Below are 27,906 nucleotides of genomic sequence, written 5' to 3' on the forward strand. Positions count from 1 at the left end.
TTATTACATAGAATCACGTTGATTTCACATAAGTTAAAAGACAATATGTTCTATAGTAGAAATGATTTGTGTTGAGAACTTACTTTTTCGTGAAGCTCGCCAGAATCTCGACTGCCAGTCCCGGTCGCTGTATTCTGATCCGTAACCTGAAATTGTTTGTGCTTTTTTTCTGTCAGTTTAAGTAACAGCCTGCCATATTATATAAATTGTAATGTTACATTAGATAGTTCGAATAGCTTTATAATGTTTTTAGTATTTTTAGGATTTTATATACCATCAATAATAGTTACAGTACTAATTAAAATTTACTTTGCTGTAAAGCTTTTTTAAGTTATCTATTTTTGATCGATTCCCAAAGATGAAGTTAAATTATACATCTAAAATACTTAATCTAGAAATACTTAAATCGGTTAAGGAAAGCAAAACCGTGGAAAACTGCTAGTCTTTTAATAAAGAAAACTAGAGTTTGACTTTTGAATAGACTGACCACAAGTACCCTTCATTTACAACCCTTAAAAAACCCCAAACTAACCAGAAACAGAGCTAGCGGCGCTAGTTTTCCTCGTGGAGTCTGGTGGTGGAGCCAACTCCATCTCCTGCTGGGACTGCTCGTAGAACACTTGCTTCAGAGCTTCCAGGACGGTCACACCGTCGGTGAAGACCCGGTAGGTTAGCAGGAATGTGTTTAGGAAGTCCACTGATAAGAAGCGGAGATCTGGAACCAAATATTGTTTTTTTATTTCGGATTGTTGGTTGAAGACTGTTGGGTATTGAATGGAAAATTATTGGAATCATATGTCCATCGAAGCTGAAGAATGTTTTGGTACAATAATATGCCATAGATTTAGACATCTCTAAAAATATCTGTGTGAGTGATGCTTGATAAAGGTTTAACGCAAATATCGTGTAGTTAGTCTAGAGTAAAAAACACCAAGTTACCTGTCAACCTCTGCAATAACCGTTGTGGTGTAGCAGACCTGATCTGTGGCACCTTACAGGAGTTCAGCGTCCTACTGAAGCGTATATCAACATCATCAGTGAACAGTGCCCTGTCAGACCGACAAGCTGGCAGACTAGCTGATGCTGCTCCACAAGCACCACAGGCTCTGAGTAACTCTGTGAGGGCGGCACTTTCCATACATTGGGCAAGCTCGCTGGTCCAGCCGGCTTTCTCTTCCAGGCTGCCGGCGACTGCCGAAGAAAACAGTTGTATTTTTATTGGCGTCATATTTTATTCATAATAAATGACTAGGTTGAGCAGGTCAGATATGCAGTTGTCATACAAAAGCTGAAAATTCTTTGATGCCAAACGTTATAACACTGGCCATGGCTGTAGTATGAGATCTCACCTAAATGAGCACAGATCTGCTCCCCCTTGACTTCGACGAGAATCTTGAAATCTTTGCCCTGATAGATATCACCTCCGGGCGATGAACAAACCGACGTAGTATCTATAAGAAAAAAAAAACATACATTCAAGTATTATTAATATATAGAGCGCATAACATGACATGACAGAAATAAAAAATAATAACAAAATTCATATTTGGCAAAACCAGTTAAGCACACTTATATTTTAAAGCTGAACAGTTTGTTTGGTTGATAGTGCTCTCAGGAAATGGTTTGATTTGAAAAAGTATCTTTCAGTATTAAATAGTCTATTTATCTTTTAATAGTGGCACTCGAAGTAGGTAATTTCCCACACGGGAGGAATTTCTCACCATCATCATCATGATTAGCCGGATCCTCAATGAGCAGCGCGTCATGTAGTGGCAGTCTCCCAGCTGGAGGCAGGTGTAGCCTGCCACCTGCAGCCCTGGTGGTGAGGAGCAGGTGGTTGCTGAACAGGAACGCCTGGCGAGCCTGCAGGGTGGCGCGACGACCCTTGCCTACCACTTGGGAGAGGGTTCCTAGACAAAAATAGATGAGGCCTCAGTAAACTGTGAATATATGTATGTAGATGATTGTCCGTCAGGATTTCAAGACTTCTGTAAAAGTGCGATTTTTCGATGTTACTGTCCCAATTGTATTTTTATTTTATTTATTTATTATGTTAAAACGGTTTGCACACCAATTACATTAACATAAACGAGAAGAAAAACAAAAGAACATATTGTTATAAAATAATAAAAATAAAACTTAATAATATTACAGAATAAAATATTAAAAACACAACAAAAGGTAAATATACAATTTAAATTAGACTACACAAATTAAACACGTTCACATAGGCTAAGACAAAAACACATTATTATTTTAAAATCATCAGCGAATAAATCACATATAAAAGCATGTGGTTCAAATATTATTTAATGTCTATAGTATTGTCTTGCTATGGGATTATCTTCATAACTATCATATGGAGATTACGGTTACCTTGTCGTATGAAGACTTGGTTGACATCCAGCAGTATGTCGCATCCTTCAATGATCATGCGCTCCACCGCTAAGTTCTTCCGCAAGTTTTCTGTTTCACTGACCTGTACGACAACAAAATAAGATCTATATTACCTAACAGAAACTGACAAATATCTGATTACGCTACCATTTTATCTACGAAAATATTTATTTGTGTTACAAGTGAGCAAGGTTGTTGCTTGCTGCGAGTACAGATTTTAAATTCCATGCAAGCGAAGGACTTTGTACGAAAAATTTGCTCTCGTTTAACACACATAACCTTCAGCAGCGACAACAAAATTTATCACACCGAAAACCTTTTGTTTTTCTTCGGAGTCGAATTTTTAACTCTTGGTCTAGGTCTTGGTACTAGGGAGATAAAGCTGGCCATAGCCAAACTGATTAATCACGAGTGAGTAAAAGTTCCTGATCAAAACCTTCTTTGAGCTACCACAGCGCAAATAATGTAACTATTGTTATGAGCTAGTAGTACTAAATAAACGTTACCTCGTCATGCATCTGCCGCGACAGTTCCTCTAGCTGCGCCCGCGCGTGTTGCAGACTGCGCCGCTCCACGTGGTCGTGCGGCGTGTGTGCTAACAGCTCGTGCAGGGTTATTATGTAGCGCGGGATCTGGATATTGTAATAAGAATAATAACGAATTTCAGTTGCAAAATCCTTCTAAGCTGATATTAAAAAAATGATCATCATCATTAATTTAAGAGCCCAGCTCTTGTCGGTGCAGCTCCTTCCTGTAGTTTAAAAAACTCAAAAACACGAACAATTTTTTTGGGGTCAATTGGATTTGTAATGCCTTTTGTCATATATTATCATCAGCACTCAGGGCGTGTCTAAAATTTCATCCTAATTGAAAACCGTTAAGTGGGTCACATTTAAATTCTAAAATTTTCTGACGTACATTGATACAAGTTAAGCTAATATAAGCGTGTTAAAAAAAATGAAGTTGGGAAACTTGCAAACTCTGTCTGTAGTCACTGAAGAAGTAAATAGGTACCTAATTCATAAAACTTGGGATGGCAATTAAGAACTGCCATGGCATCCTCTACGGGAAAAGCAATAAGTGTTGCTAATTGACCAAAATGTCTCTAATTGTGACAAGAATGAATTAACTTTCAAATTGGTAAAAGAAAAACGTCTTCTGAATGTTAATTCACCCCCTTTTCTATAAACATGCTTCAAGGAAAAACTTAGAATACATAATTGCGACACTGCAGAACGTTTAAAAGACTACAAACGCAATAAAAAATCGAAAGTATAAAAAAATTATACTCTTCTCTCTTTGTTAAACATTATGAAACAAACAATTTCTCAATTACATACTCCCAAAAACACATATTTGCTCTCAATAACTAACAAAAAATACCTGTCACAAAATGACTAAAGTAATATTGTAATCTAGTAATCTTTAGCGCTTAACTTCCAACAACAAAATACTTACCTGATGCATAGGATACGTCAAGAACGTCTCCAAGGACCGACTCTGGCAGGCGGGCTTGCTCTCCAGCCTCGCCAAGAGTTGCGCAAAGGGCTGGCTCTGCTTACACTCTGTGAGGACTTGCAGCGAGTAGTGGTGGTTCCTCACGTACTCCTGGTAGATGGTGAGCATCGGCAGAAGCATGTCGAATAGGTCTCCTGTATGTAGGTGCACTACTAAGTGTAATCCTTTGTTTACTTTCAAGTGATTTGGTGTGTTAAATGGTGGATGATTTTGAGTTTGAAGATTAGAACTAGACTAGGAAGTAATGTTGAAATTGTTTTGATGATAAAAAAAGTAAGAATAATGAAGATAATTATTAATCTAATATGAATTATTAAGAAGAGTATTATAAGTAATAATAATTAAGAAGTAAATGGTTGACGGCGTAAATATTAGTAGTTCACGTTAGAATCAGGTAAAAAGATTAGGAGAGTTAGGTAATGTAATTTAACTTCACAATCATTTGATTATAATAAGAAACATATAGCATTAAAAATCTCATTTCTGAGAATTGCCATAATATTGTTGTGGCAAGTAGACAACACATATTACTCTATTTATTAGTAAGAACAGTAAGTAAATTCATATAAAACTCACCTAAGACCAAAGTAGGCCAGGACTCCATGCGCGAGGTGAGCCCTTTGAAGAAGATCTGATGGAGGAACAGCACCGTCTCGCTGTTCAGGAAGATGGAGTTCACATCCTCGTGGGTACACGGCGGCTTCTTGGAGCTGGCCGCCATTTTGAAGGGCCGGAGGAAACAGGTTACCTGATGATGATGAAGTTTTAATAAGTTTACTATGTGCAAACGCTTGTCAAAAAGGCATTATCAAGGATTCTAAATATTAATAAGCATCGAAAAGTGTACCTAATTAATTCGAGGAAACCCAATGATAAAAATGGCCAATGACCGGGTTAGTAAAGGGAAAAATGGTTATGTATTCAGTTATAGTCATAAGGAACTGTTATAGTCATAACAATAACTGTATTTTAAGCTTTTTCTACACAGAAGCCTTTAATAAATAAATAAAATGTGTTCTTTCACACAAAGTGTATAAAATTATAAATGGAAATCCTCTACAATGTATGTATGTATATCCACACGAACAGCTAACTCACCATAATCTCCATCTGCTCCAAGTACTCCTCTTCAGCCTCCACCATCTTGAAGACGAGGCTGTTCCTCTTGCGCATGCTCTCCGCGTGCGGACTCTTGATGTACTCGTCCACGATCTGCTTCCAGCGGCGACGGCACAGCCAGCCGCGGAAGAAGCTCTGTGGTATAAGGATAATGGTATAGATAAGACCTTACTTATAAAAGGAACATGGTATAGATAAGACCTTACTTATGATGATGACTTCTGACGGAATTCATAGGATACATAGACTGATTTGAAGGGTTAGCAATAGCAGACCACTTCCATTTCCAGAATGTGCATATTTTTAGGAAATCCATTTGTGTCTGTTCTGTCTACATATTACTAGCTTAACGCATAATCGTATTACATTCGAATATTTTTACTTTACTTTCTTCTGCCTCCCACATAATATATTTTGCAATATATATGTCGGATAGAGGGATAGGGGGGCGAAACATCAGGATGGCACTATTGTCCGACATCAGCTAGTGTAATCAGACAAAGAGATAACTCAAAAAGAACTCACAACTCAAAAACGTTTATTCAAATTAGTCAGAATAAAAGACAGCCCCCAAAACGCCCGCCCTTCGCCACTTCCTATGTGTTTTGGCTGGGGAGAAGAAGTGGCTCAACAAACTCCCAGCAACACATGTCTGTCTGTTAGGTTAGAAGAACCTTTACACTTTAATTTCAAAATACACTTTACAATAATGATCTACAACGGTACTACAACACTAGGCAATAACACTAGGTACACTAGACGTGACGTAGGGCAGTTTTGAGATGTGTGCAACACGACGACTCAACGAAGACTGAGCTCCGTCGACGCCACGCTGACCACCACGACTCTGCCAAGCGCGCCAAAATGTTGTTTCACTAAAAGCGCCACCAGATGGCGCGCATGCGTCTCGTTTAGTGTCCGTACTATTGACCGTCTCCGACATATACATACATGTATTTTGTTTAACTTAATAAATTATGATTAACTTACTTGGACTTTCTTGATCTTCCTGAGTTCAGCCGGGTCTATCTCTGGCGAGTGGCTCGGTGATGAGCTGGAGGTAGACTCCGCTCGCGCAGTCGGCTCATGCTCCTTCTTGTATGTGCACAACTATCAACAGCATGAAACATATTTTAGTACTTATATGTCTATAATACATACCTACATATTAAAAAGCTCTGTTTGTTTGAAAGCCGGTCCGATAAGAAAATATTTCAGTGTTGAATAGCACACTCAAGAACTAATAAAGTAGTCTTTAAGCTTGCCCAGTAAAAGGGCTATTTATTCCGATTACTAAAACGATTTTTTATAATTGTACCACTAGTTCCTGAGCAAGAAAACATACCAACCAACTTCTTTAGAGACCCAATAGCCACTGACCTCAGTCCTCAACTTCTTGACCTCATTAGAGAGCTCGTCACACTGCTGCGCGTACTGCCACCGCGAGGTCCTCTCGCTCTCCACCACCTGCAAGAGGTGCAGCTGCTTCTGCTCCAACTCTTCCTTCTGCAGTAGCAGCTTGTTGAAGCTGGGGACAAAAGATTGTAAATTAAAGGAGAAGCAAGATTACTCTGGTTTCTGTCGCGTCCTGTAAGAACTTACTCCGTGCACTTGGATGAAAACATAAGAAGTCCTATCTATGTCTAGTCTTTCCTATAGTCTTCTTCGATACATCTAGCACTGAAAGAAGTTACTGAGATTAGTGAGTTCAAATAAATAAACTAAGAAACTCTTCCCTCAACTTTATATTTTTAGGGTATAAATCTGTTTTTAAGGATTATAGGGAAAGAGTATTACTGAGTTCGCAGTTTAACTGATCGATTGAAATCTAGCACTAATATTGGAACTAGAATTTCAGAAATATTCACTAACTGGCGTTAAATTTGAAATTACACGATGCGGTACATTGCAACGTTGGATGAGAAATTCACATAATTTTGCGAGTTCCTGGCGAAATGAATATTGGGTACGATTTTATATCCATTTTCTGATCATCGAAAATTTTGAAAATGTTTTATTAGAAACTAGTCACACCAGCGGTTTCAATGCAGTAGGAATTATAAAAGTACACTTCACCTTGATCTGTTGCCACATAGCCTATTTATCGAGGATTTATTCTATAAAATATCTATCAGGACACTCAAAGATTATTTTCAATAGGCCCAGTAGTTCCTGAGATTAGCATTTATTAACTTAGAATAACCATAATTAACATAGAACCAAATTAGAATAATTCGCCTGATGGTGGTCCTAAGGGATTTTAAAATCATAATAACTGCACCATCACGTTGAAATATTAACACTCCCCAGCCAGGGATAGCCGGCATTGTTGCAGTAATTAATAAACATTAATAAACGTAATCAACGCGACAATCTGTGTGACAGATAGCGCGCAGGTAATGTTACATGCTTTAATTAAAGTGTGTACAGTCAACTTCAGGTCAGTGGTAACAGTTTTATAGGAAAATCGTACTTATTACTACTGACTTAAGGTGCATGACAGTTACCACTGATGTGCGGTCTACCGTACTACGCTTGCTTGAATACGTTTTTACGTAGTGAGTAAGTATGTACGGTGGGGTATGTTCGCACTCACTTTATGTATGTTAATGAGCTGTGTAAATGAAAAGCTTTTTAAAAAATTGAAATTAAGAGCATAATTAAAATACGCATTTTTTTGGTTTTGTAGGATATTTACAATTGTTAAGGAGAAAAGTCGGTAAAGTGAACGAAAAACCTTTTACTATCTGTGATGCAAATAGCATACCTGGATATAACTACAAGGTCAGTAAAATACACAGCTGCATCCAGTGACACTGGAAGCTGACACTAAAATAGTTAGGAAAAAGCTAAGAATTTAAGAATTTCTTGAATTCAATCTTCTACTAACTGTCACGGATATATGCCAACACCGGAATAGAAAAAAAAAATGCAATGCGGTACCTAATATATTTTAAGAATTTTAAAGTAATTCACTTTTATTCCCACTTTTGAATCCCAAATTAAGCTCCACAAAGAACTATGAACAACAATTTTAGGCTCTACACTCTTCAAAATACGGTTCATATTCCATCCAATAAGAATTTCTGGGCACATGATCGTAGCAAGGAGAGTCGTCGGTAGTTTATATTACAAATTCCTTAGAGAAATCATGATTTCTTGGTACAATTCTCAATGTCTGGATGGCTCGCTGAAATTGCTACCCATCTGGCTATAATATTGGCTTGGAATATGAACTGGGTTTTTGTGAAACTAGTAATTTGGTGCGGTTTCGGCTGCGATGTGATTGTATTATGGATAGAGAGAGCGCTAGAACCACGTTCTGACTACGTTTGTACCTAATTCCTATGTTTTATATTCTATCCGACTGAGTGGCATAGGTACCCACTTTTAATTCCGGTCCGGGAACTACTTTGTACCCTCAGGAAGCGGGAGAAACCGATAGTGAAAGCTAGTGTAATAGAAAATCTAGTTCGGTTAGTCAAAAGTGTTATAAGTTAAATGAAAATATATATAGTTTGTCCCGGTAGTAAATAGTTAGTTACCTACATAAATGTACACCTCTGCTTAACCCTTTGAGTGAAGCACCCCAAGCCACAAGGGTTACACAAGCCACTAAGCAGGTATGAACATAAATATTTACTGCGCATTTACCCACATTACTGAGTTCATGGGACATCACACGGCTCCGCATAAAATATAGAAGATGATTGCCAAAGACTTTAACGTGTTCACCGAAGTGCCAGAGATGCCACACAAATTCAATTTAAACATCAACCTAATAAAAATATTTCTTAAAGATCCTAATGAAAAAATCATGTCTTATTTCCATTATAAGAGATCCAATTGAAAGTTCAAAACACGGTTGTTCAAACATTACCGGGTAACCATGGTAACCATGGGATTAGGGTCACAGCAACCCTGACCCATTCCCGGGACCGCGGCGCCCGGAGGGTTAAAATTTATTTTTAAATTACTTGTTATACTCTTATTATGGCACCTTTTACGTAAGCTGTATGTATTGTAGGGTTAAGTAATGGCCAAGTAGGCTTAAATACTTTTGTGGATCTTACCCGGTTTGAAATTAGATTTGTTCGATATTCTGTTCTTCTAGATTCTCCCTTTACATCACTCGACTGTCTTTTAGAGAGTTACAATTTTTTAATAACTTATCCTGTAAAGTAAAATCTTCTTAGGCGCTTACCTTATTTTTTTAAGGAATGTGTGAACATGAGATAAATAGACGAATCAATTTTGAGAAAAAGTAAATAACCTACTTAGATACATGACTTAAGTTGTGTATATAAAATATGTGACATAAAATGTGTATAAGTGTATGATTTAATTAATTAATTATAAATAAAAAATATGACATTGCAAGAATAAAATTCACCACGGATTTTATGTTTGAACTTGATAAAACACCACCTCAATTTATAACTCTCAAAAAATACTAGACTTTTTCAAATGCATTTCCAAAAGTGTTTTCACGAAAACTCGACTATATTAACTGCTTCTTACCACTATCCTCATACCTATAATTACACCGAGGCTGCGATTTCAACGTGTGCCGTAGGTTAACACAACACACTAGGTACATCACCTAATTGAGCGCCGTATGTGTACAATGGCTGGTAAGCTTCTGAGCTAAACAAGCTATAAAGTTCAGCTACAACACTGTTAAAGATTTGTTAGGGTTTGAAGCTACCGGTATTAAACTGGATTAGCACAAAGGAAAGGGGGGTTTTTAGGCTTTGACCCTGGTATCAGCAACCAGAAAAAACTTTTACTGTAGGTATGAAATAAAGTGGGTTTCAATTGCCACTAATTTCACCTTTTCACACAGTTCAAAAATGTATGAAACTGTAAGTATCCGTCTCCTTGCCGAACCCGCTTGAAGAGTTGTCTTCTTATGTATTTACCTAGGTTATTCATCTTACTTGTCCAACAGAAAAAAGTATACGTAATGTGTAGTACATAGTTTATATACGTTCTCTCTTATGTACTCTCTAATGTACTCTCTTATGTACTCTCTTATGTACTCTCTTATGTTCTTTCTTATGTACTCTCTTATGTACTCTCTTATGTTCTCTCTTATGTACTCTCTTATGTTCTCTCTTATGTTCTCTCTTATGTTGTTTCTTATGTTCTCTCTTATGTTCTCTCTTATGTTCTCTCTTATGTACTCTCTTATGCGCGTTATCGCTTCGCTCACGCTACAAACTGTAAAAAAGTATACGTAATGCGTAGTAGTTTATATACGTTCTCTCTGATGTACTCTCTTATGTACTCTCTTATGTTCTCTCTAATGTACTCTCTTATGTACTCTCTTATGTACTCTCTTATGTTCTCTCTAATGTACTCTCTTATGTACTCTCTTATGTACTCTCTTATGTTCTCTCTTATGTTCTCTCTTATGTTCTCTCTTATGTTCTCTCTTATGTTCTTTCTTATGTACTCTCTTATGTTCTCTCTTATGTTCTTTCTTATGTACTCTCTTATGTACTCTCTAATGTACTCTCTTACGTTCTCTCTTATGTACTCTCTTATGTACTCTCTAATGTACTCTCTTATGTACTCTCTTATGTACTCTCTTATGTACTCTCTTATGTATTCTCTTATGTACTCTCTTATGTACTCTCTTATGTTCTTTCTTATGTACTCTCTTATGTTCTTTCTTATGTTCTCTCTTATGTTCTCTCTTATGTTCTCTCTTATGTTCTCTCTTATGTACTCTCTTATGCGCGTTATCGCTTCGCTCACGCTACAAACTGTAAAAAAGTATACGTAAAAGTATATGGAAAAAAGTATACGTAATGCGTAGTAGTTTATATATGTACTCTCTTATGTTCTCTCTTATGTTCTCTATTATGTACTCTCTTATGTTCTCTCTTATGTTCTCTCTTATGTTCTTTCTTATGTACTCTCTTATGTACTCTCTAATGTACTCTCTTATGTACCCTCTTATGTACTCTCTTATGTTCTTTCTTATGTACTCTCTTATGTTCTTTCTTATGTACTCTCTTATGTTCTCTCTTATGTTCTCTCTTATGTTCTCTCTTATGTACTCTCTTATGTTCTCTCTTATGTTCTTTCTTATGTACTCTCTTATGTACTCTCTAATGTACTCTCTTATGTACTCTCTTATGTTCTCTCTTATGTACTCTCTTATGTTCTTTCTTATGTACTCTCTTATGTTCTCTCTTATGTTCTTTCTTATGTTCTCTCTTATGTTCTCTCTTATGTTCTCTCTTATGTTCTCTCTTATGTTCTCTCTTATGTTCTCTCTTATGTACTCTCTTATGCGCGTTATCGCTTCGCTCACGCTACAAACTGTAAAAAAGTATACGTAAAAGTATATGGAAAAAAGTATACGTAATGCGTAGTAGTTTATATACGTTCTCTCTTATGTACTCTCTAATGTACTCTCTAATGTTCTTTCTTATGTACTCTCTTATGTACTCTCTTATGTACTCTCTTATGTACTCTCTTATGTTCTTTCTTATGTACTCTCTTATGTTCTCTCTTATGTTCTTTCTTATGTTCTTTCTTATGTACTCTCTTATGTTCTCTCTTATGTTCTCTCTTATGTTCTTTCTTATGTACTCTCTTATGTTCTCTCTTATGTTCTCTCTTATGTACTCTCTTATGTACTCTCTTATGCGCGTTATCGCTTCGCTCACGCTACAAACTGTAGGTCCATGCCTAAGTCTTTGATTTGCTTACTTAGTTAAGGTTCATGCATACTGTTACTTAACTATGATACATAGGTACAGTTGGGGCTGAGTTCTGTTTCCTACCTAGTTTTTTACCCCACAAGAGAGGGGTTCTTGTTAAAGCTATAAATACGTCCGTGAGCGATAGACTTACCTATATTGTTTCTTTTGCTTTACTTTTTTAATAGTATTTAGCAGTTTCTCCTTGTCTTCGAGCTATAAAGTAGTAGATTCAAGATAGGAGCAGGTGAAATCTCTGTTTTCTTATCTTAACTTAAGAAATCTACCAACAACCCCTCATTAGTCCGTTAGAAATTCATTTTAACAAAGCCAGTAGCTTGTTCTAGAAACTATGTACCTAGCTCCGAGCATACAGTGTAAAGTTCTATCAACTTAGCTGCATACGTGTACTTTGAGGCATCTCAGATTATAGTGCACCTTTGAGAACTTACATGGACATTGTAGGGTATAATAATGTTACCTTGCGAAAGTAACTCGCCGGAACTATAAAACCGATTTTGTAAATAAGTAACACAGATACTCTTGAGCATAAGACAGGACATAAGCTAGTTTTGATCCGGGTGCGAGGGAATTAGTTACGAAGAAAGTTTGCAATATGCATATTTATTTCATTTTGATTGAACTGTGAACGAATCAAAGAAATATCGTACCTAACCATAATTTGCGTTTGACCATTACTAAACATATCTATGTCAATAATTAGACCCAGAGGAACGTTTACCTAACACGCGTGTATTTTTAATTTATTCCAATTGAGTGTTTTACTTCATTTGTAAATGGGAAATTCATACACGCTGTAGTTCTAAATTACAAATGGCCGCCGAAACACCGAACAATGTATTAATCAAAGAGAATGACATTCAAAATGCCGGGAGTTTCACAACACAATCAAATTAGTCTATGCCCAACATGGAACGTGTTTGATAACTCTATGGAATTTGAATACACATTTGTTTTACGTTCGTTTAATAAAAATAAGTGAGTGCAAAACTGACCTTTCCGATTCACGGTACCTATCCATTGTTCGAGGTTTTGCGGTCCGATAACAGAGTGAAACGGAATGTGTTTCTGCGTTAAAACAACGGTTATTGTGGTCTATGTTCAATTAATATGCTCTCTCAGAATCTGTGGGTTTGGTTTGTGCACTAGACTAGAACCAATGATGATTGATGAACATTATATTTTAGACAGTTTATTTTATACTTAGTTTTAGTCAAATAAATAGCTCGCTGCTACGAAGTTGGACACAGGAGTCACTTTACGACAGTGAAAATGTGCTTTCAAAACATTACAGCCCTCCTCAAATAATTTTACCGATCTGAAGTCAGATATATGTTTGGCACATACCCAATATTCAGTGTTTTGTTGATTTTGACTGTCAGTCACTAGGAGATAATTTCAAAACGGCCATAAAATATGTAGGTTTCGATAACGGTACGGGTATTTGACGAGAGCCATAAGAAGAGACAGATAGGTACATTCTTTTTGACATACCTACATATTAGCAATCTGATTCTTGCTATGATACTTATTAAGGGCCTTTCAGTTTTCAGTCTTATTCAGGAGCCAAGCCACATTGTCACAACAAACCATCGATTTGTCGCGATAAGTTAAACTAAACGGTTGATCGATAACCGCTGTTATTATTTTAATGACACGTCTTCCACTGTCTGTCTAGCTCACACGTAGTTCTATATAGCAAAGCAAGAATTGTATTTTTTTAAATCAATTTTTCTTTTGCCAGATACATTTAACGATGGGTGAAAGTGTCAATCTTGACACGTTTGACCATTATAATATCAGACAGTACACATGTTTTCTATTCCGTCCATTGGCACCTACGTTACTAGACAATTTTTTCGACTAATTTCATATTGGGCTTGTTTTGTATAAATCTGGTTTTTCAAACCTAAAACGTAACAGTCAGAAATGTGATGCTACGGTCTTCGTAGTCACCACAGCTACTTCTTCCCAGCAAATCATAATAGGAAGTGGTGAAGGGTGAGCGATTTGGGAGCTGTCTTTTGTTTGGGGCTGCGGGATTATTCGAAAGAGTTACCGCGGCCCTGGTATCTAAAAGGCCTACGACGGAACACGACGGTTTTTAGTCAGTAAGAGTCTACCACTTCTAACCCACAGCGGGAGGGGTCATTTGATGTTTATTGACGTCGTTAAAAAAAGCTATCTTTTTTTTTGACGTTCAAAAAGTGATTCTGATTTTCATTAATTCAGTTATTCCAATTAATTCATACCGATACGAAAATGAGTTAGTAATGCATGAATAGAATTTATTCATACAAAACTACATACAAAACATTTCCCTATAGGAATAGAAACTGCTGTAGAACTCCACGTGTTACGACGCTTTACATAATATATTGGTCGTGTATACTTAGTAGGGTTGCCACACTACCACAGTTTTACTAGAAGCTCTGTATTATAATTTTTATTGTACGAATTTAATTTTCCATTTAATTTGTCTGATTTTTTGTGATGAATACTTACTGAAAATCAGGTGGTTTGATCATTCAAGGAAATATACAATCGATACTACCTACCTACCTAACTATTGTCGGGAACTGTTGTCTCATTTCATAGCTCATACAAATAGAAAACCCAACAAATTAAAAAAAAAACCTTTATTTAAAACTTATTATCTTAGTTTTCTACTATTGGTAAATAAAGAACTATATTTTTCCACAGAACCTCTAACTAAAATAATGATTTTACTTACTGCAATATATTTAATATTGTGTAATTGAGTCTCTCATAATAACTAACAAATGTGGCCACGTTAATCTAGACTGACTTCGTCTGGAACTAGCCACGTCCTATGCATACTCTCGACAACGGTTGAACACTGAATATTACAGCGGTGCCGACGACAAGGTGGTGACAGCACGTAATGTGTTGGTTTAGCTTAATAGTGAGCACGACGAGCTGACGACAGCTTTGGCTTGGTTTTAGAGGTTAACTAGGTCTTGTTAGCGGTTTTATAAGCGTCCTGGGGTCTTTGCGCACCTGGATGGTGGCATATAAAGTAGCTATTGGCATCTTTGATAAAATAGCTATCAAAAACTGAAATAATTTTTCAAATCCGTCCAGTGGTTACTGAAGTTTAGCGCGTTCAATCAGTCAAACAATTTAGCTAGATGAATAAGTAGGTATAAGGAGGAGAGCTTTATAAAATCTAGCTCTGTATTCTTTATTTCTTTCTTCAATACCACTCCTGGGTGATTTACATGCTTTGGAGTTTTTACTTTTTTATAGAAGAGTTTTCGACCAAAGCTAAAGATAACCTATTACGTACTGCTTCTCTACACTTTCTTATTCTTGATTTTCAAAACTGGCAACACACAAGCCAATCAAACATGGCGTCCGTTACCAGACTGTCCAAAAAGGACCTTACATCATCATCATCCTCCGAGCCTTTTCCCAACTATGTTGGGGTCGGCTTCCAGTCTAACCGGATTCAGCTGAGTACCAGTGCTTTACAAGAAGCGACTGCCTATCTGACCTCCTCAACCCAGTTACCCGGGCAACCCGATACCCCTTGGTTAGACTGGTGTCAGACTTACTGGCTTCTGGCTACCCGTAACGACTGCCAAGGATGTTCAAAACAGCCGGGACTTATGTAGGTACCTTTATTTAGTCCGAACGACGATTTACCGACAGCACCTACAGTGTAATCGGATGCAAAACTTTTCACACTTCAGTGACTGTCGTTCGGTTGGCGTCGGCGCTCCCTTTACGAAACCGTTTGTTTGGAAATATTTAGGCACAGCCACGCGTTATGAAGTATACTGTGTACACTTGGAGGATTTAAAGAGGGGGTTTTTAAAGAAAAAGTTTCAGATCTATCGTCATTATTGACCTATTTCCATCTTCCGAGCCCAACGGTGTTAGGGTCGGCTTCCAGTCTAACCAGATGCAGCTGAGTGCCAGTGTTTTACAAGGAGCGACTGCCTATCTGACAACCGAGTTGTTCGAGAAACCAAATACCCCTTGGTTAGACTGTTGACAGACTACCAAGGCTGTTCAATAACAGCCGGAACCTACAGTTTAACGTGCAATCCAAGTATGCATACACTTGGAGGATTTAAAGAAAGGGTTTTTTCAAGTGTGAGTCTGAAATCTTCGTTATTATTGACCTATTTTGATAGGCACTTATTACTGTCCCGTTGGATAGGTTAGGCAAAGGCCCTATGTGCCGAAAACAGACCACTCTGTATATCAACCTCTGTGGACATATTAATTACCTGTATGCCTTTATTAAACTGTAGTGTACTCAATAAAAGCGATAAAGAGTACTTACCTACTGGCTGGTCCAACAGATTTTGTTCTGTACAAATTATTCCGCGTTCATGAAAAACGTGCCAGGATTCTCTGGCGTTAAATAATATCATTTTTTTTTGCAATTCGGTTTTATCAAGCTATATACCTATAACACAAAATGGGCTGTGTTACCTTATTTGTTCTTAAAATAAAAAAGCTTAAAACCTTAAAACCTTAAGGGATTGTTCACACCAAACGTATCGTCCGCCGCTGACTGTGAGTATACTCACTGTCTGCCCCAGTGTGAACGTCGACTCAATCTGCAGTACGCGTACTCACCAAGCCGACAATAGGCTATAGCGTACGATGCGCTACATGTGTGAACAAAAGAATAGGCTCGTGTAGGTTCACACTAGATGCGTACGCTGAGCGGCTGACTATTCTACACATAAAAGGGCTCAGTATTTGAAGCTCGTAGTATTTTATAAACGATAAAACTAGCGTAATTTATTTTTTTCAAATCAGACGTTTTACTGATATTTCAATTAAATGATGCGCATTCAGATAGTTGCCATTTGCGAAGCTCTAGAGGAAGACGAAAATAATAAAAAGAAGAGATTGTGGGTACATCCCTTAAATTTGAAGAGATGTTTTCTTGGTCAATTTCATACTTTATATTTCGAATATAGACTTTATCCAAATAAGTTCAAGAAATATTTTCGTATGACAGTAAAACATTCGATGAGTTACTATTTTTAATACGTTTAAGTTTATATGTATGTCGGAGCACCAGAAGTGGTTAGAATCTTTTGATACACTTGCATCTTGTCAGGATATGAAATAATACCACAGTAGTTGTTCACATCGTCTATTATCGTTCAGTACTTCAATAATCACATTGGTTACAATAAATCGGATACATTTCCAAGATCACATAGTCTGAACTTGGTTTCTCTTCGAGATTCCATTTAAAATTATTTCAATTGACGTTGGCACCTCACGTCACCAAGACGACCACAAACAAGGGACCAGCCAGCAATATTGGGCCGCGCTGTGGGCCGCGCCGACACGGCCATCCTGCGCTTTACACGTCCTCGTGTAAGTAGCACTGTAACAGAAATAATACCAAGGAACATCTTTTCGTTCGGCCACACCTGACCATATCATTAAGCTCAGCTATTGTGGAACTTTATTAAAACATTTGTTAAGACTAGGATGCTCCCTTAACCAGGGACATTTCATAAATAGGGGGTTCCCTCAACCAGGTTCCCTTAACCAGGGTTCCTTTCATTAGGGACTTCTCTTTACCAGAGGCTTCCCTTAAACAGGGGCTTCCCTTAAACCAGGGGCTTCTCTAAACAGAGGCTTCTCTTAACCAGAGGCTTCCCTTAACCAGGGGCATCTCTTAACCAGAGGCTTCTCTTAACCAGAGGCTTCCCTTAACCAGGGGCATCTCTTAACCAGAGGCTTCCCTTAACCAGGGGCTTCCCTTAACCAGGGGTTTCTCTTAACCAGAGACTTCTCCTAACTGGAGGCTTCCCTTAACCAGGGGCTTCCCTTAACCAGGGGCTTCTCTTAATTAGAGGCTTCTCCTAACCGGAGGCTTCTCCTAATCGGAGGCTTCTCCTAATCGGAGGCTTCTCCTAATCGGAGGCTTCTCCTAATCGGAGGCTTCTCCTAACCGGAGACTTCCCTTAACCCAGGGGATACTTTTTTTTTAAATCTCTTTTTTTTATTATCGTAGCCACTTAACCAGCGACACGATTTTGGTCACTTAACCAGTAACCATTTTTACACATTCCCAACGAATCTAAGTAATGTGGGAGAGCCAAGAAAGTACCGAGACTCTTTACAGACTGTTACTGCATGAGCTACGACTACAACGTAGAATGATACCAAGTGTAGTAGGACTAGACTACTTCCATTAATTCTTCTTTTTTTTACTCAATAACTTAGTTCATTGATCAAAGCAAGCTTAGATCTGATTTTATCAAACAACCAATAGTGGTCTAATTACAACATACTTTCTATCTGATGTTCATCAGACAATTCATCAGGGATAGACTTCACTTGTTACAGCTTAGCGAATTCGATACAGTAACTATCAACAATTCAACTGCTAAAACTAAATGCTCACTATCGGTATCATTATCTTCAACTGTATCTGATAAATAATCAAGTTCAAATAGCACGTCGAAACTAAAAACTTCGTTTAAACGTACAAACGTACAACTGAATCTCAATAGTCTGCTAATTCAATCGATAAACGTCAAATGCAATGTTTTTAAATACACTACTGCTTCATATTTTAACGCGACGTTCATAATACATTAACAACAAAACAGATCACCTGATTAACTAGCATAGGAAAACTCGTAAAGTGTCGAATTGACAGTTCACTGTTGGTTCGCCTTTACCACCGCAGAATCGCACGGTATCCTGGCTTGCAACAGCGCGTGTCAGCAACCGCAGCTGCGAGCCATCAGCTCACACGGCGTTAGCGTACGTAGTTGATCACCTTCTCTCCTTCAGCCTCGGCCATCAACATCTGTAGTGATAAGACAAACATGCGCATCGGTAACCAAACATTAGACTTCAGACTTACCATCCGTTATTGTTAGAGATGAGAGCTTAAGTTAACTAACTACATCCAGCCCAGTCCTAGCCTTCTTCAATAAGTTTGGATTGACTTTCATTCTAACCGAATGTAGCTGGGCATACGTGCCTTATAGGGAGCGATTTCTCAACACAATTACCTAGGCAACCAGTCACACTTCGGCAAGACTAGTTATCAGACTTTGTGGCTTCTGCTCTTTTTGGTAGTCAGACTTTCAACACGTTAATTACAGGAACCGTCACAACTACGGCTGTCGTTTAATTCACTTCAAACCTTCTACTCAGGATTTTCACCGTCGGTGTGTCCCTTGACAGTGCCAACAGCCTATTCCGGCCTTGTAGGGTACACGATCACAACCACAGTGACATGACACCAACTGTACCACAGATTTTACTCAGGTCTGTTCCCGGCGACTCTTATGCCATCACACAGGCTTTACATGGGTTTATTCCGAATCAACCCGTATCCATCGTAGGTACATCTGAACACGATGAAATTACTAACTGGTTATTCGAGTAGATTAGGTACAGTCTACCAGCAAATGTAAAGTCTGACGCACAATGTAAAGCTGCGCAACTCAATGTAAGTAAATAGAGCAAGTAGATAAGCAAAAGCTTAAGCGTAAGCTCCAGGTCTTCGTCAATCGCTGCCTTCGTCGTATTCTCGGTATATACTGGCCCGAGAAAATCTCCAACATAGAACTGTGGGAACGCTGCGGAGAGACACCGATCGACCAGCAGATCAAACAACGCAAGTGGAACTGGATCGGCCACACGCCCGAAGGGACCCCGATCACATCCCGAGGCAAGCCCTAGACTGGAATCCCCAAGGGAAGCGGAAACGTGGCCGCCCTAAACAATCCTGGCGGCGGTCGATCATTGCAGAGGCGGCGACTATAGGCAGAACGTGGAGCGAAATAAAGCGCAAAGCTCAAGACCGAACACGATGGCGGAGCACTGTGGATGCCCTCTGCCCTATCTAGGGACATAGGACTCTAAGTCAAAGTAAGTCAGATAAGCAAAAAGTAAGCGATAAATAACAACAGCGTGCTATTTTGAAGCTATTTTCCAAGGTAGGAAATTAATTGCTATGGCTACGCAATAAGGTAAGAAACAGACACCTAAAAAGCTAACATGTGATTGATATTATTCCTATTTACTAGCTAAGATGTCCTCTTAGCCGATTACCAGCTACGACGGCTTTTCTCATGTAAGGAGATTAGCCAACTGCGCAGGACATACTATAGTGAACAAGCATTCGCGCTGACACAGGTGCACTCATTATTCTTTCACTGTCGTAGTCCGATGGGACGGCAATGCGACACGACCGGAGAGAGATCACAAGCAGGACCTAACATACTAAAGGACCTTTACTTGCCTTTACTTTACGTGCCCTCCGATGCACGGGTGCATCAATTAGCAATTTCCAGGCTCCGGAATGCTTTGTGAAAGTTTCTAAGGCAACAAAGCAATTTCGGCCCGACTCGGGAATCGAACCCGAGACCTCGTGCTGAGCAGCCGCGCTTATGACAGCTAGACCTACGAGACTAACTATAGTCTTGCTATAATAGTTTCGTTATCGTACGGGTAATAGTATCACCTGAACGGTGAAACGCTACATACAATGTTCTGCCTACGGCGAAACTAGCGTGTACGAATTGGAAGTCATTGAAAGCAATGAATGAGGTGCTAGGTCCATCAAGCAATATGACGCAGCCCGAGGATCAAACCCGAGTCCTTAGATATCACTACTAAACCAAGGAGATAGTCGACAATTATCAACGTTACGGATGTACGACTTTATAAAAGACGCAAAACAAAATTGGATTGATCTCACCAGGTTCATCATTCATGTTGCTCTTAGTATCTCTGTATGTAACAAACATCGCGTATCGTGTTTGATCACGCTGGAAGACACCGCGCGGTAGAAGTCATGCGTTGCGCTCGCGGACCCCGCAGTGAAGAGCGAGCAGAGACTTCTTCCACAGGAAGCAGGAGAGGCTCACGGGATCATCACATGCAAAAGATATCATAAATCGGTTAATTTTATCACAACATTTTGATAACAACTCTGATATTGTCACCATAGCAACCAATCTTGTTTCAGTAACCATGGTAACCAAGTCCTGTTATTTTCCGTTGAGACTATGAAAATATCCACTATTTCGTTTCCCCAACAATGCAATTTATGAAACATCGATGTGCGATGCATTCTTTTAGCTGTTCGAGAACTCAATGCCATAAAACGCATTCCTTCAACGGAACAAATCATTGAAATTCTTGCAACAATTGTTAAGATTAGGGTATCAATTTAGGATAGGATTCTGCTAGCATTATCAAAGGCACATCCCGGTGTTTCTTCCCCCAACCTTAGAATTAGCCTGTTCTACGACGTGACACATTCCAGGTATAATGTTCCTTTTACACACAATCATAAGAATCGTGTAAACCAGAGGAATATCATCTCGCTTGCTACGCCGAACATCTTCACTTCATTTTTCACCATTAATATTGCTCTCAAAAGCTCTCAACACTGTCCATAACGAATACTTGGTCCGAACGCTCTCGCACCAAATAAACTTCGTAATGCGTGCGTACAGTTCAAATCATTGAACTCAGGCGGTTCCGCCTGGAGGACTGTAATCAGTGCCTTCAGAATTCGATCACTTAATTTTAACAAACAAAGGAACGGCGGTTGTCAGTTTCCTTCTCGCAATTTCTTTCAACATGATATTCCGTATTGCATGACGATTCCATGGACAATCTTTTCTAAATCAATCCGCTTCGGTCGTCACACACTTCATTAAATGCTGCACTCCATCAGTAGTACTTGCGTTCAGCGATCCGTAACCATATCGATATCTTATAAAGTGTTCTCATTAGCGACTGCATCTGCAGTACGAGTATTCGTCTTTTAGCGCTGCACCAACATCAGAAAGCCAATATGCGAACAAGGCAGCAATCAGTGGGCAAGGTCATCCATCCCACTTCTGATGTCGGAGCACCAGAAGTGGTTAGAATCTTTTGATACACTTGCATCTTGTCAGGATATGAAATAATACCACAGTAGTTGTTCACATCGTCTATTATCGTTCAGTACTTCAATAATCACATTGGTTACAATAAATCGGATACATTTCCAAGATCACATAGTCTGAACTTGGTTTCTCTTCGAGATTCCATTTAAAATTATTTCAATTGACGTTGGCACCTCACGTCACCAAGACGACCACAAACAAGGGACCAGCCAGCAATATTGGGCCGCGCTGTGGGCCGCGCCGACATGTATAAAAGGGACACTAATTATCGACGTGCTGTACCGAGGCGCGGCGGTGCGTACGCGGCGGAGCGGCGCTATTCGGCAACTGCGTCCGCGTAGCCAATCCGCGTCCGCCGTGCATAGTCGCGTAGTAAAATAATCGGCCACTGAGAGTCAGCTACAACAGACGACGTAACAGCGTATAGTCGGTTCGGTGTGAACGAAAATTTCAATATATATGGAAAAGCAATAAACTGCGTAACGCGCGCTCACAGTCAGCGGCCGACAATACGTTTGGTCTGAACGATGCCTAAAACCAAAAATATTCCTTTAGTTACTGAAAATAACCCCTTAGAACGTGATAGGCACAATTCAAGTAAAAACTTAGGTAGGCACTCAAAGTTTACTTCCGAACAAAAGACACTTTATAACCGCACCCTAGAGGCATATTTTCTTTGAAAAACACAAGACACTTCCAATACGATGTTTTTGTGTGACAAAATCAATGGTTGTAAATGAGAGCAGCGAGACAGTAAGGCAAGGACATGTCCTACATAGCCGCCCTTGACCTGCACGTGAGATGCTCCGGGTCTGCCCGCTAATTTTATATTAATTACGCATTGATTCTGCGCACCTATGTGTTTTTATGTACCTATAGATAAAAAATACAAAGGCAAAGATAGTTTTACTTAAAGAATATGGTTCAAAGGTTGATAAAAATAACATGCATCAATGTTATTTTTATCAACTTTTGTAAGAACGTAAATATAACACGAGTTTAAGCAATAATTTGGTATCATCTACTAGTTGTTCACCCTTGTTTTGAGTTTATCATTTCCGAAGTATCTTAGTAAAAAGTAGCCCATGCTCTTTCTTAGTTTTTCAGGCTATGGCCACACTCTGTGTACCTATACAATTCGATTCGGCAAATTAATGTGTGGCGATCCTGTTCCGTTCGGAATTTTGGCAAACAAAAGTCATTATAATTTCCCATGTGGGTTTCACTGTTTCCGGTTATCGGTTATTGGTTCACCTCTGTTCAATAATTTCTATTGTTTGTTTCAATTTATTTTTATGGCGGTGTTTTGGCATTTTCGGCTGAATAAAATCTAACTACAGCCAGCAGTTTCACAAGCGTCTTGTGTAAACCATTGTGCGAATCTGGATAAAATTCTACCTAAAGCTATATCTATAAATGGGCTCGCTTTAATTTTTTTTTTTTCAAATCGGACCGGTACTTTTCAGGCGACATATAGGTTTGATGTCTTTGTCCAAAAAAAACGTCAAAACACATGTCAACTTCCCAAAAAACGAGTTACCCCGAAAATATCTTCAGCAAGTTTGTACAAGCACAAGCTTATTTACCAGTGTTGCCTTTTCATAAAATTTTAATTTTATCATCGACTTGCAAAGCCGACGGCCAAATACTGGGTAACTTTAATAATAAAAGCCACTGAATAATTCAGGGGTGCCGTAAGTTTGCAAGGGCGCGGCCATTTTCCAAGTCAGGGAGTCAAAGACCTGCTCTATAGCTTTTGTTGGTGTTACATGAATATTTATATATTAGGTTTGTGTTTTTTTGGGTGTGTGTGTTTTCTTATATGGATTGTAAGGCGGACGTTATAATTGTTGATCGTTTTACGTGATATATTTTTTTCTCAATATGTTGGTAATATGTAACTGATAGTTGCAAACAATAGTTACGTAATGTGAAATACAATTTAAAGAAATAGGTTACGTTGAGTCCGACTATTTCAGTTATAGGTATGAGATGAGAATAAGCATATTGTTTTTTTTTTTTAAATCGACTAGAAGCTTGTTTGTTTTTGAAATCATTTACAAAATAACATTACATTCTTATATCAAAATGCAAAAAGTTTTCTAGGAACGAGTAGTTAAGTAGTATTTAGCACTTTTACACTAGCGGATTTTCCGGTCGATTTTCCGCATGGCAACACTCGGTTAAAATTTTCAACTAAGCCGTTCCAAAGGATAACACCTGAAACCTTTTTTTTTAGCGACGTCAAAAATCATCAAATGACCCCTCCCGCTGTGGGTTAGCAGCGGTGAGGGAGTGTCAGACTCTGACTGACTAAAAACCGTCGTGTTCCGTCGTAGGCCTTTTATGTACCTGCGACAGGTTTTTTACCCGCTAGAAAATCAACAAGCATTATTATTCTTTATTGCACACATAAATACAGAGAGACACACTGAATGCAGAGAGATAATGTACAAAGGCGAGCATGAAAGCGCTGTAACTTTATAAAATTGTGTATTTTACAGTTAACTTTACATTACTTCCGATATATCGCATCAAACTAACAACATGAGATTGGTTGCCATGGTAACCGAGCTTACCTTGACATTTACGAGACCATGGCAGAGATTTTATAAAAAAAAAACATACATAATAAGTTATTGGGTGATGAGGCGTGATCTAATTAGGTATCGATAATATAATAATAGGATGGCGCGACGTCGATATATTAAGAATAACTCTGTGGGAGTATTCAGGCAGTAATAGTCTGGTATTTATATGTATTTAAATATTAAGGGCCTTACTACAAAAACTTTAAACCCTGTTTTACAATTGTCTAATAAAATTTTGGCTGCAAAATGAACCATATGTCAACGTCATAATTTGTCATTTTTTTAGACAAGGCATAAACTGACGTTTAAAAGTTTTTGTGGTAAGACGGTTAAAGTTGTATGTTTTTAGCTCCACTCTCATAAGAAAAGAACTACTTTAAGAACCAGGATAAAAAGTAACCTTGTCCTTTTTCAGACTTAAAGAATCTTTAACTAAAATTGGTCCGTAGTTTTGGTGTGAAGTGTCCATATACTTTTTTCTCAGTTCTTCTCCGTGTAAATAGCTTGACTTTCATTAGAACCTGTAAGAGCTGGTCTTTTGAAATAAATATATATATTTTTTACTTTATCGTATGAAATTAATGTTAATATAAGCGGGTATGTAAGTGAACTTAGTTACAGCTTCATCATCAAAATATTTATATATGTTAGTATGAAAGGTACGTAGGCCATTAACATCACCGCACAACAAAAATTACTACAACCAAAATAATTAACGAATACCACGAAACATAGAATACAACGTGTAAAATGTTATTTCATAAATAAATAATGAAAATGGCAGCCTGCAACAGTTTAATTAACACATTTTCGTGAAATTAATTAAAATATTTCAATCTTTTTTGTTGCTAGCGCTTTCAGCAAATGTACCAGGAAAAGCGAATTCATGATAAAATCGGTGTTTTGTTGTAAACATGAATCGTATTAAGTTTCGATATCAATGTTAATTAAAATATAATTTAAAAGGTCATTAAAATTGAAATTTCAATTACGTACTTAATCGATTCGCCAGATTTCTATAAAGTAATTTTTATTAGTTTTCATATATCTTTTGAAAGAGTGTCAAATAAAGTTTTTTGCCGGTTCTTCTCCACTCTCCCACTTTTTGAAACCTGGCTTGATGCTTCGAAAGAGCTTCTAAAGGCATTTTGAAATAAAATTAATGTGTAGGTAAGTAGTTGTAGGCTACTGTTTCTGCCTTCCTCGACAAACGGGCTATCTGGCTAACACTGAAAGCTACCTAGCACTAGCTTTTTACTAGATGCAGAGTGCAAGATCGGCTGGTTATCTAAAGTCCTGAACCCAGTTAAGAAGAAACACTATACTCCTTACGTAAGACTGAAAACCCATCTGACTTTCTGAAGCTTATAAACCAAACCAAAAGTAAAGACCGGGTAACTGGGTTGAGGAGGTCAGATAGGCAGTCGCTTCTTGTAAAGCACTGGTACTCAGCTGAATCCGGTTAGACTGGAAGCCGACCCCAACATAGTTGGGAAAAAGGCTCGGAGGATGATGATAAAACAGACCAGAAGACATCCCATAAGTATTATAAATACGTTCATTAGTCCATATATGTCATGATATAACGTACTAAAACACTAAAATCAATTGTTTCCCCCAAGGCCGCATAATAATATGACAGTTTGATTATCATGGTAGTCACAAATGATGGGATTGCGTGTCGCGTGTAAGCGACGCTTTATATTTACTTTTTTTGGTGCACATCTTCATATTAAGTATGTCTTAGCTCCATAAGTTTATTTTGGAAATAGGTTGTGAATACGATAACCTTTACTGAAATTCGGTCAAAAGTTAACTTTTCTCTGTACAGAATCGTTGCACTGATGTACCTAAGTATTGAGGAGAGAGTCTTCCGCTTGTAGTCAGCTGTTTATGAAACCTTCAGAAAATACATAGTTTACTATAATTATGTGTTTATTCTTTTGAACAAATAACATATTATAGTCTTAAATATAAACTTAAATCCGAGTCTTACGTGCCTGATATCCTGTGATTCAGTTATGTAGCCCAAGAATCATATTTGTAGTCATTGTTTAAGTATTATTGAATTTAATTGATATAGCGTACACTAACGAATTTTAAAGAATTTTCATAGCAAACACACGCGTGACACATACCCTGAGCGGCAAAAATCTGTCGCGCAGTTTCATAATGTCATTTTGTACCAGGGCCAAAGGCTGTTAGCCAGTATGTAAAATAGTACTAAAAATATCAAACTCTAGTAGGCTATCGCGACAGTTCCCTGTACTTAAATCCCTTGTTTACATGGAATACTTTCTTAATCTTTGGCGCACCTAGCTTTAATCCGGGTTTTTAAAAAAGATACTTTAAAAAAATTGTGTTCCCACCGGCATCGGGAACATCGTCCAAGCTACCGGCGGTTAGGGCTCCATATAGAGAAACTTCTTAATCCGTGATTACCAATAAGGCTGAAAGTGCACAATACCTGGCCTCTCGTATGGAGTCGACCCAGTGCACGCAATCCACTTCGGATGCGGCTCGGAGCTCGTACTGCCTCTGACTTTCCCGACGGTACGAGATCACGAAGCAGAACTGTGGATAAATAGTGCTGGTGAGTTTTAAAATATTCTAGATGAAGAGTAGAAGAATGTAGGTTGGTATTTTTGAGGATGGTTGACGTGCTGACTTTTTAGGAGACTAAAAAGGGCTAGAACCTGGCACAGGTACTTAGCGCAAAAGTGTGAAAATATAACTTATTCAAAAACGTCCAAAATTCTTATAAAAGGCAAGGTTTCCTCATTTCCATGAAAATAAAAGTTGCATTCAGAAAGTAGGTATTGTGTTTTTCATGATTTTTTAATCGTGAAGCCAAGAGGTAAGTACATAAAACCGAGTTGAGAAGAAGACTTTTTTCAGCCGCCTAAATGATGGCACCTACAAACTCTTCTTACTTACATACATGCCATCATACAGCAGTTTCTCTCCACGGGCGCCTTGCTGAGGCGCTCGCAGCAGGAGCCCTCCAGCATGAGCACGCCAGTGGGGCGCGTGTTGTTCTCCGACTCGTAGTAGTACTGCTAGTACAACTTACCGAAGCATTTCTCTCCATGGGCGCCTTGCTGAGGCGCTCGCAGTAGGAGCCCTCCAGCATGAGCACGCCAGTGGGGCGCGTGTTGTTCTCCGACTCGTAGTAGTACTGCTAGTACAACTTACCGAAGCATTTCTCTCCATGGGCGCCTTGCTGAGGCGCTCGCAGTAGAGCCCTCCAGCATGAGCACGCCAGTGGGGCGTGTTGTTCTCCGACTCGTAGTAGTACTGCTAGTACAACTTACCGAAGCATTTCTCTCCATGGGCGCCTTGCTGAGGCGCTCGCAGTAGGAGCCCTCCAGCATGAGCACGCCAGTGGGCGCGTGTTGTTCTCCGACTCGTAGTAGTACTGCTAGTACAACTTACCGAAGCATTTCTCTCCATGGGCGCCTTGCTGAGGCGCTCGCAGTAGAGCCCTCCAGCATGAGCACGCCAGTGGGGCGCGTGTTGTTCTCCGACTCGTAGTAGTACTGCTAGTACAACTTACCGAAGCATTTCTCTCCATGGGCGCCTTGCTGAGGCGCTCGCAGTAGGAGCCCTCCAGCA

The 27,906-nt window shown here is 38.7% G+C and overlaps 1 protein-coding gene across 1 annotated transcript in view; it reads right to left on the reverse strand.

The window, feature by feature from the left end:
- LOC110379085 (ras-specific guanine nucleotide-releasing factor 1) overlaps positions 1 to 27,467 on the reverse strand; it is a 36,504-nt gene extending 9,037 nt beyond the window's left edge. The window contains exons 1-14 of the mRNA XM_064038978.1: positions 27,365 to 27,467; positions 26,759 to 26,865; positions 6,415 to 6,562; positions 6,025 to 6,144; positions 5,014 to 5,169; positions 4,492 to 4,663; positions 3,856 to 4,049; positions 2,904 to 3,029; positions 2,377 to 2,479; positions 1,722 to 1,910; positions 1,350 to 1,451; positions 940 to 1,191; positions 533 to 715; positions 84 to 146 (exon numbers count right to left, since the gene is read on the reverse strand). Coding sequence (XP_063895048.1) covers positions 84 to 146; positions 533 to 715; positions 940 to 1,191; positions 1,350 to 1,451; positions 1,722 to 1,910; positions 2,377 to 2,479; positions 2,904 to 3,029; positions 3,856 to 4,049; positions 4,492 to 4,663; positions 5,014 to 5,169; positions 6,025 to 6,144; positions 6,415 to 6,562; positions 26,759 to 26,865; positions 27,365 to 27,424 — 1,975 coding nt within the window. The 5' untranslated portion in view covers positions 27,425 to 27,467. The remainder of the gene's footprint in view (positions 1 to 83; positions 147 to 532; positions 716 to 939; positions 1,192 to 1,349; positions 1,452 to 1,721; positions 1,911 to 2,376; positions 2,480 to 2,903; positions 3,030 to 3,855; positions 4,050 to 4,491; positions 4,664 to 5,013; positions 5,170 to 6,024; positions 6,145 to 6,414; positions 6,563 to 26,758; positions 26,866 to 27,364) is intronic.
- Between the last annotated feature and the right edge of the window lie 439 nt (positions 27,468 to 27,906).

Source organism: Helicoverpa armigera, chromosome 17 (assembly GCF_030705265.1).
Source record: "Helicoverpa armigera isolate CAAS_96S chromosome 17, ASM3070526v1, whole genome shotgun sequence".
NCBI lineage: Eukaryota > Metazoa > Arthropoda > Insecta > Lepidoptera > Noctuidae > Helicoverpa > Helicoverpa armigera.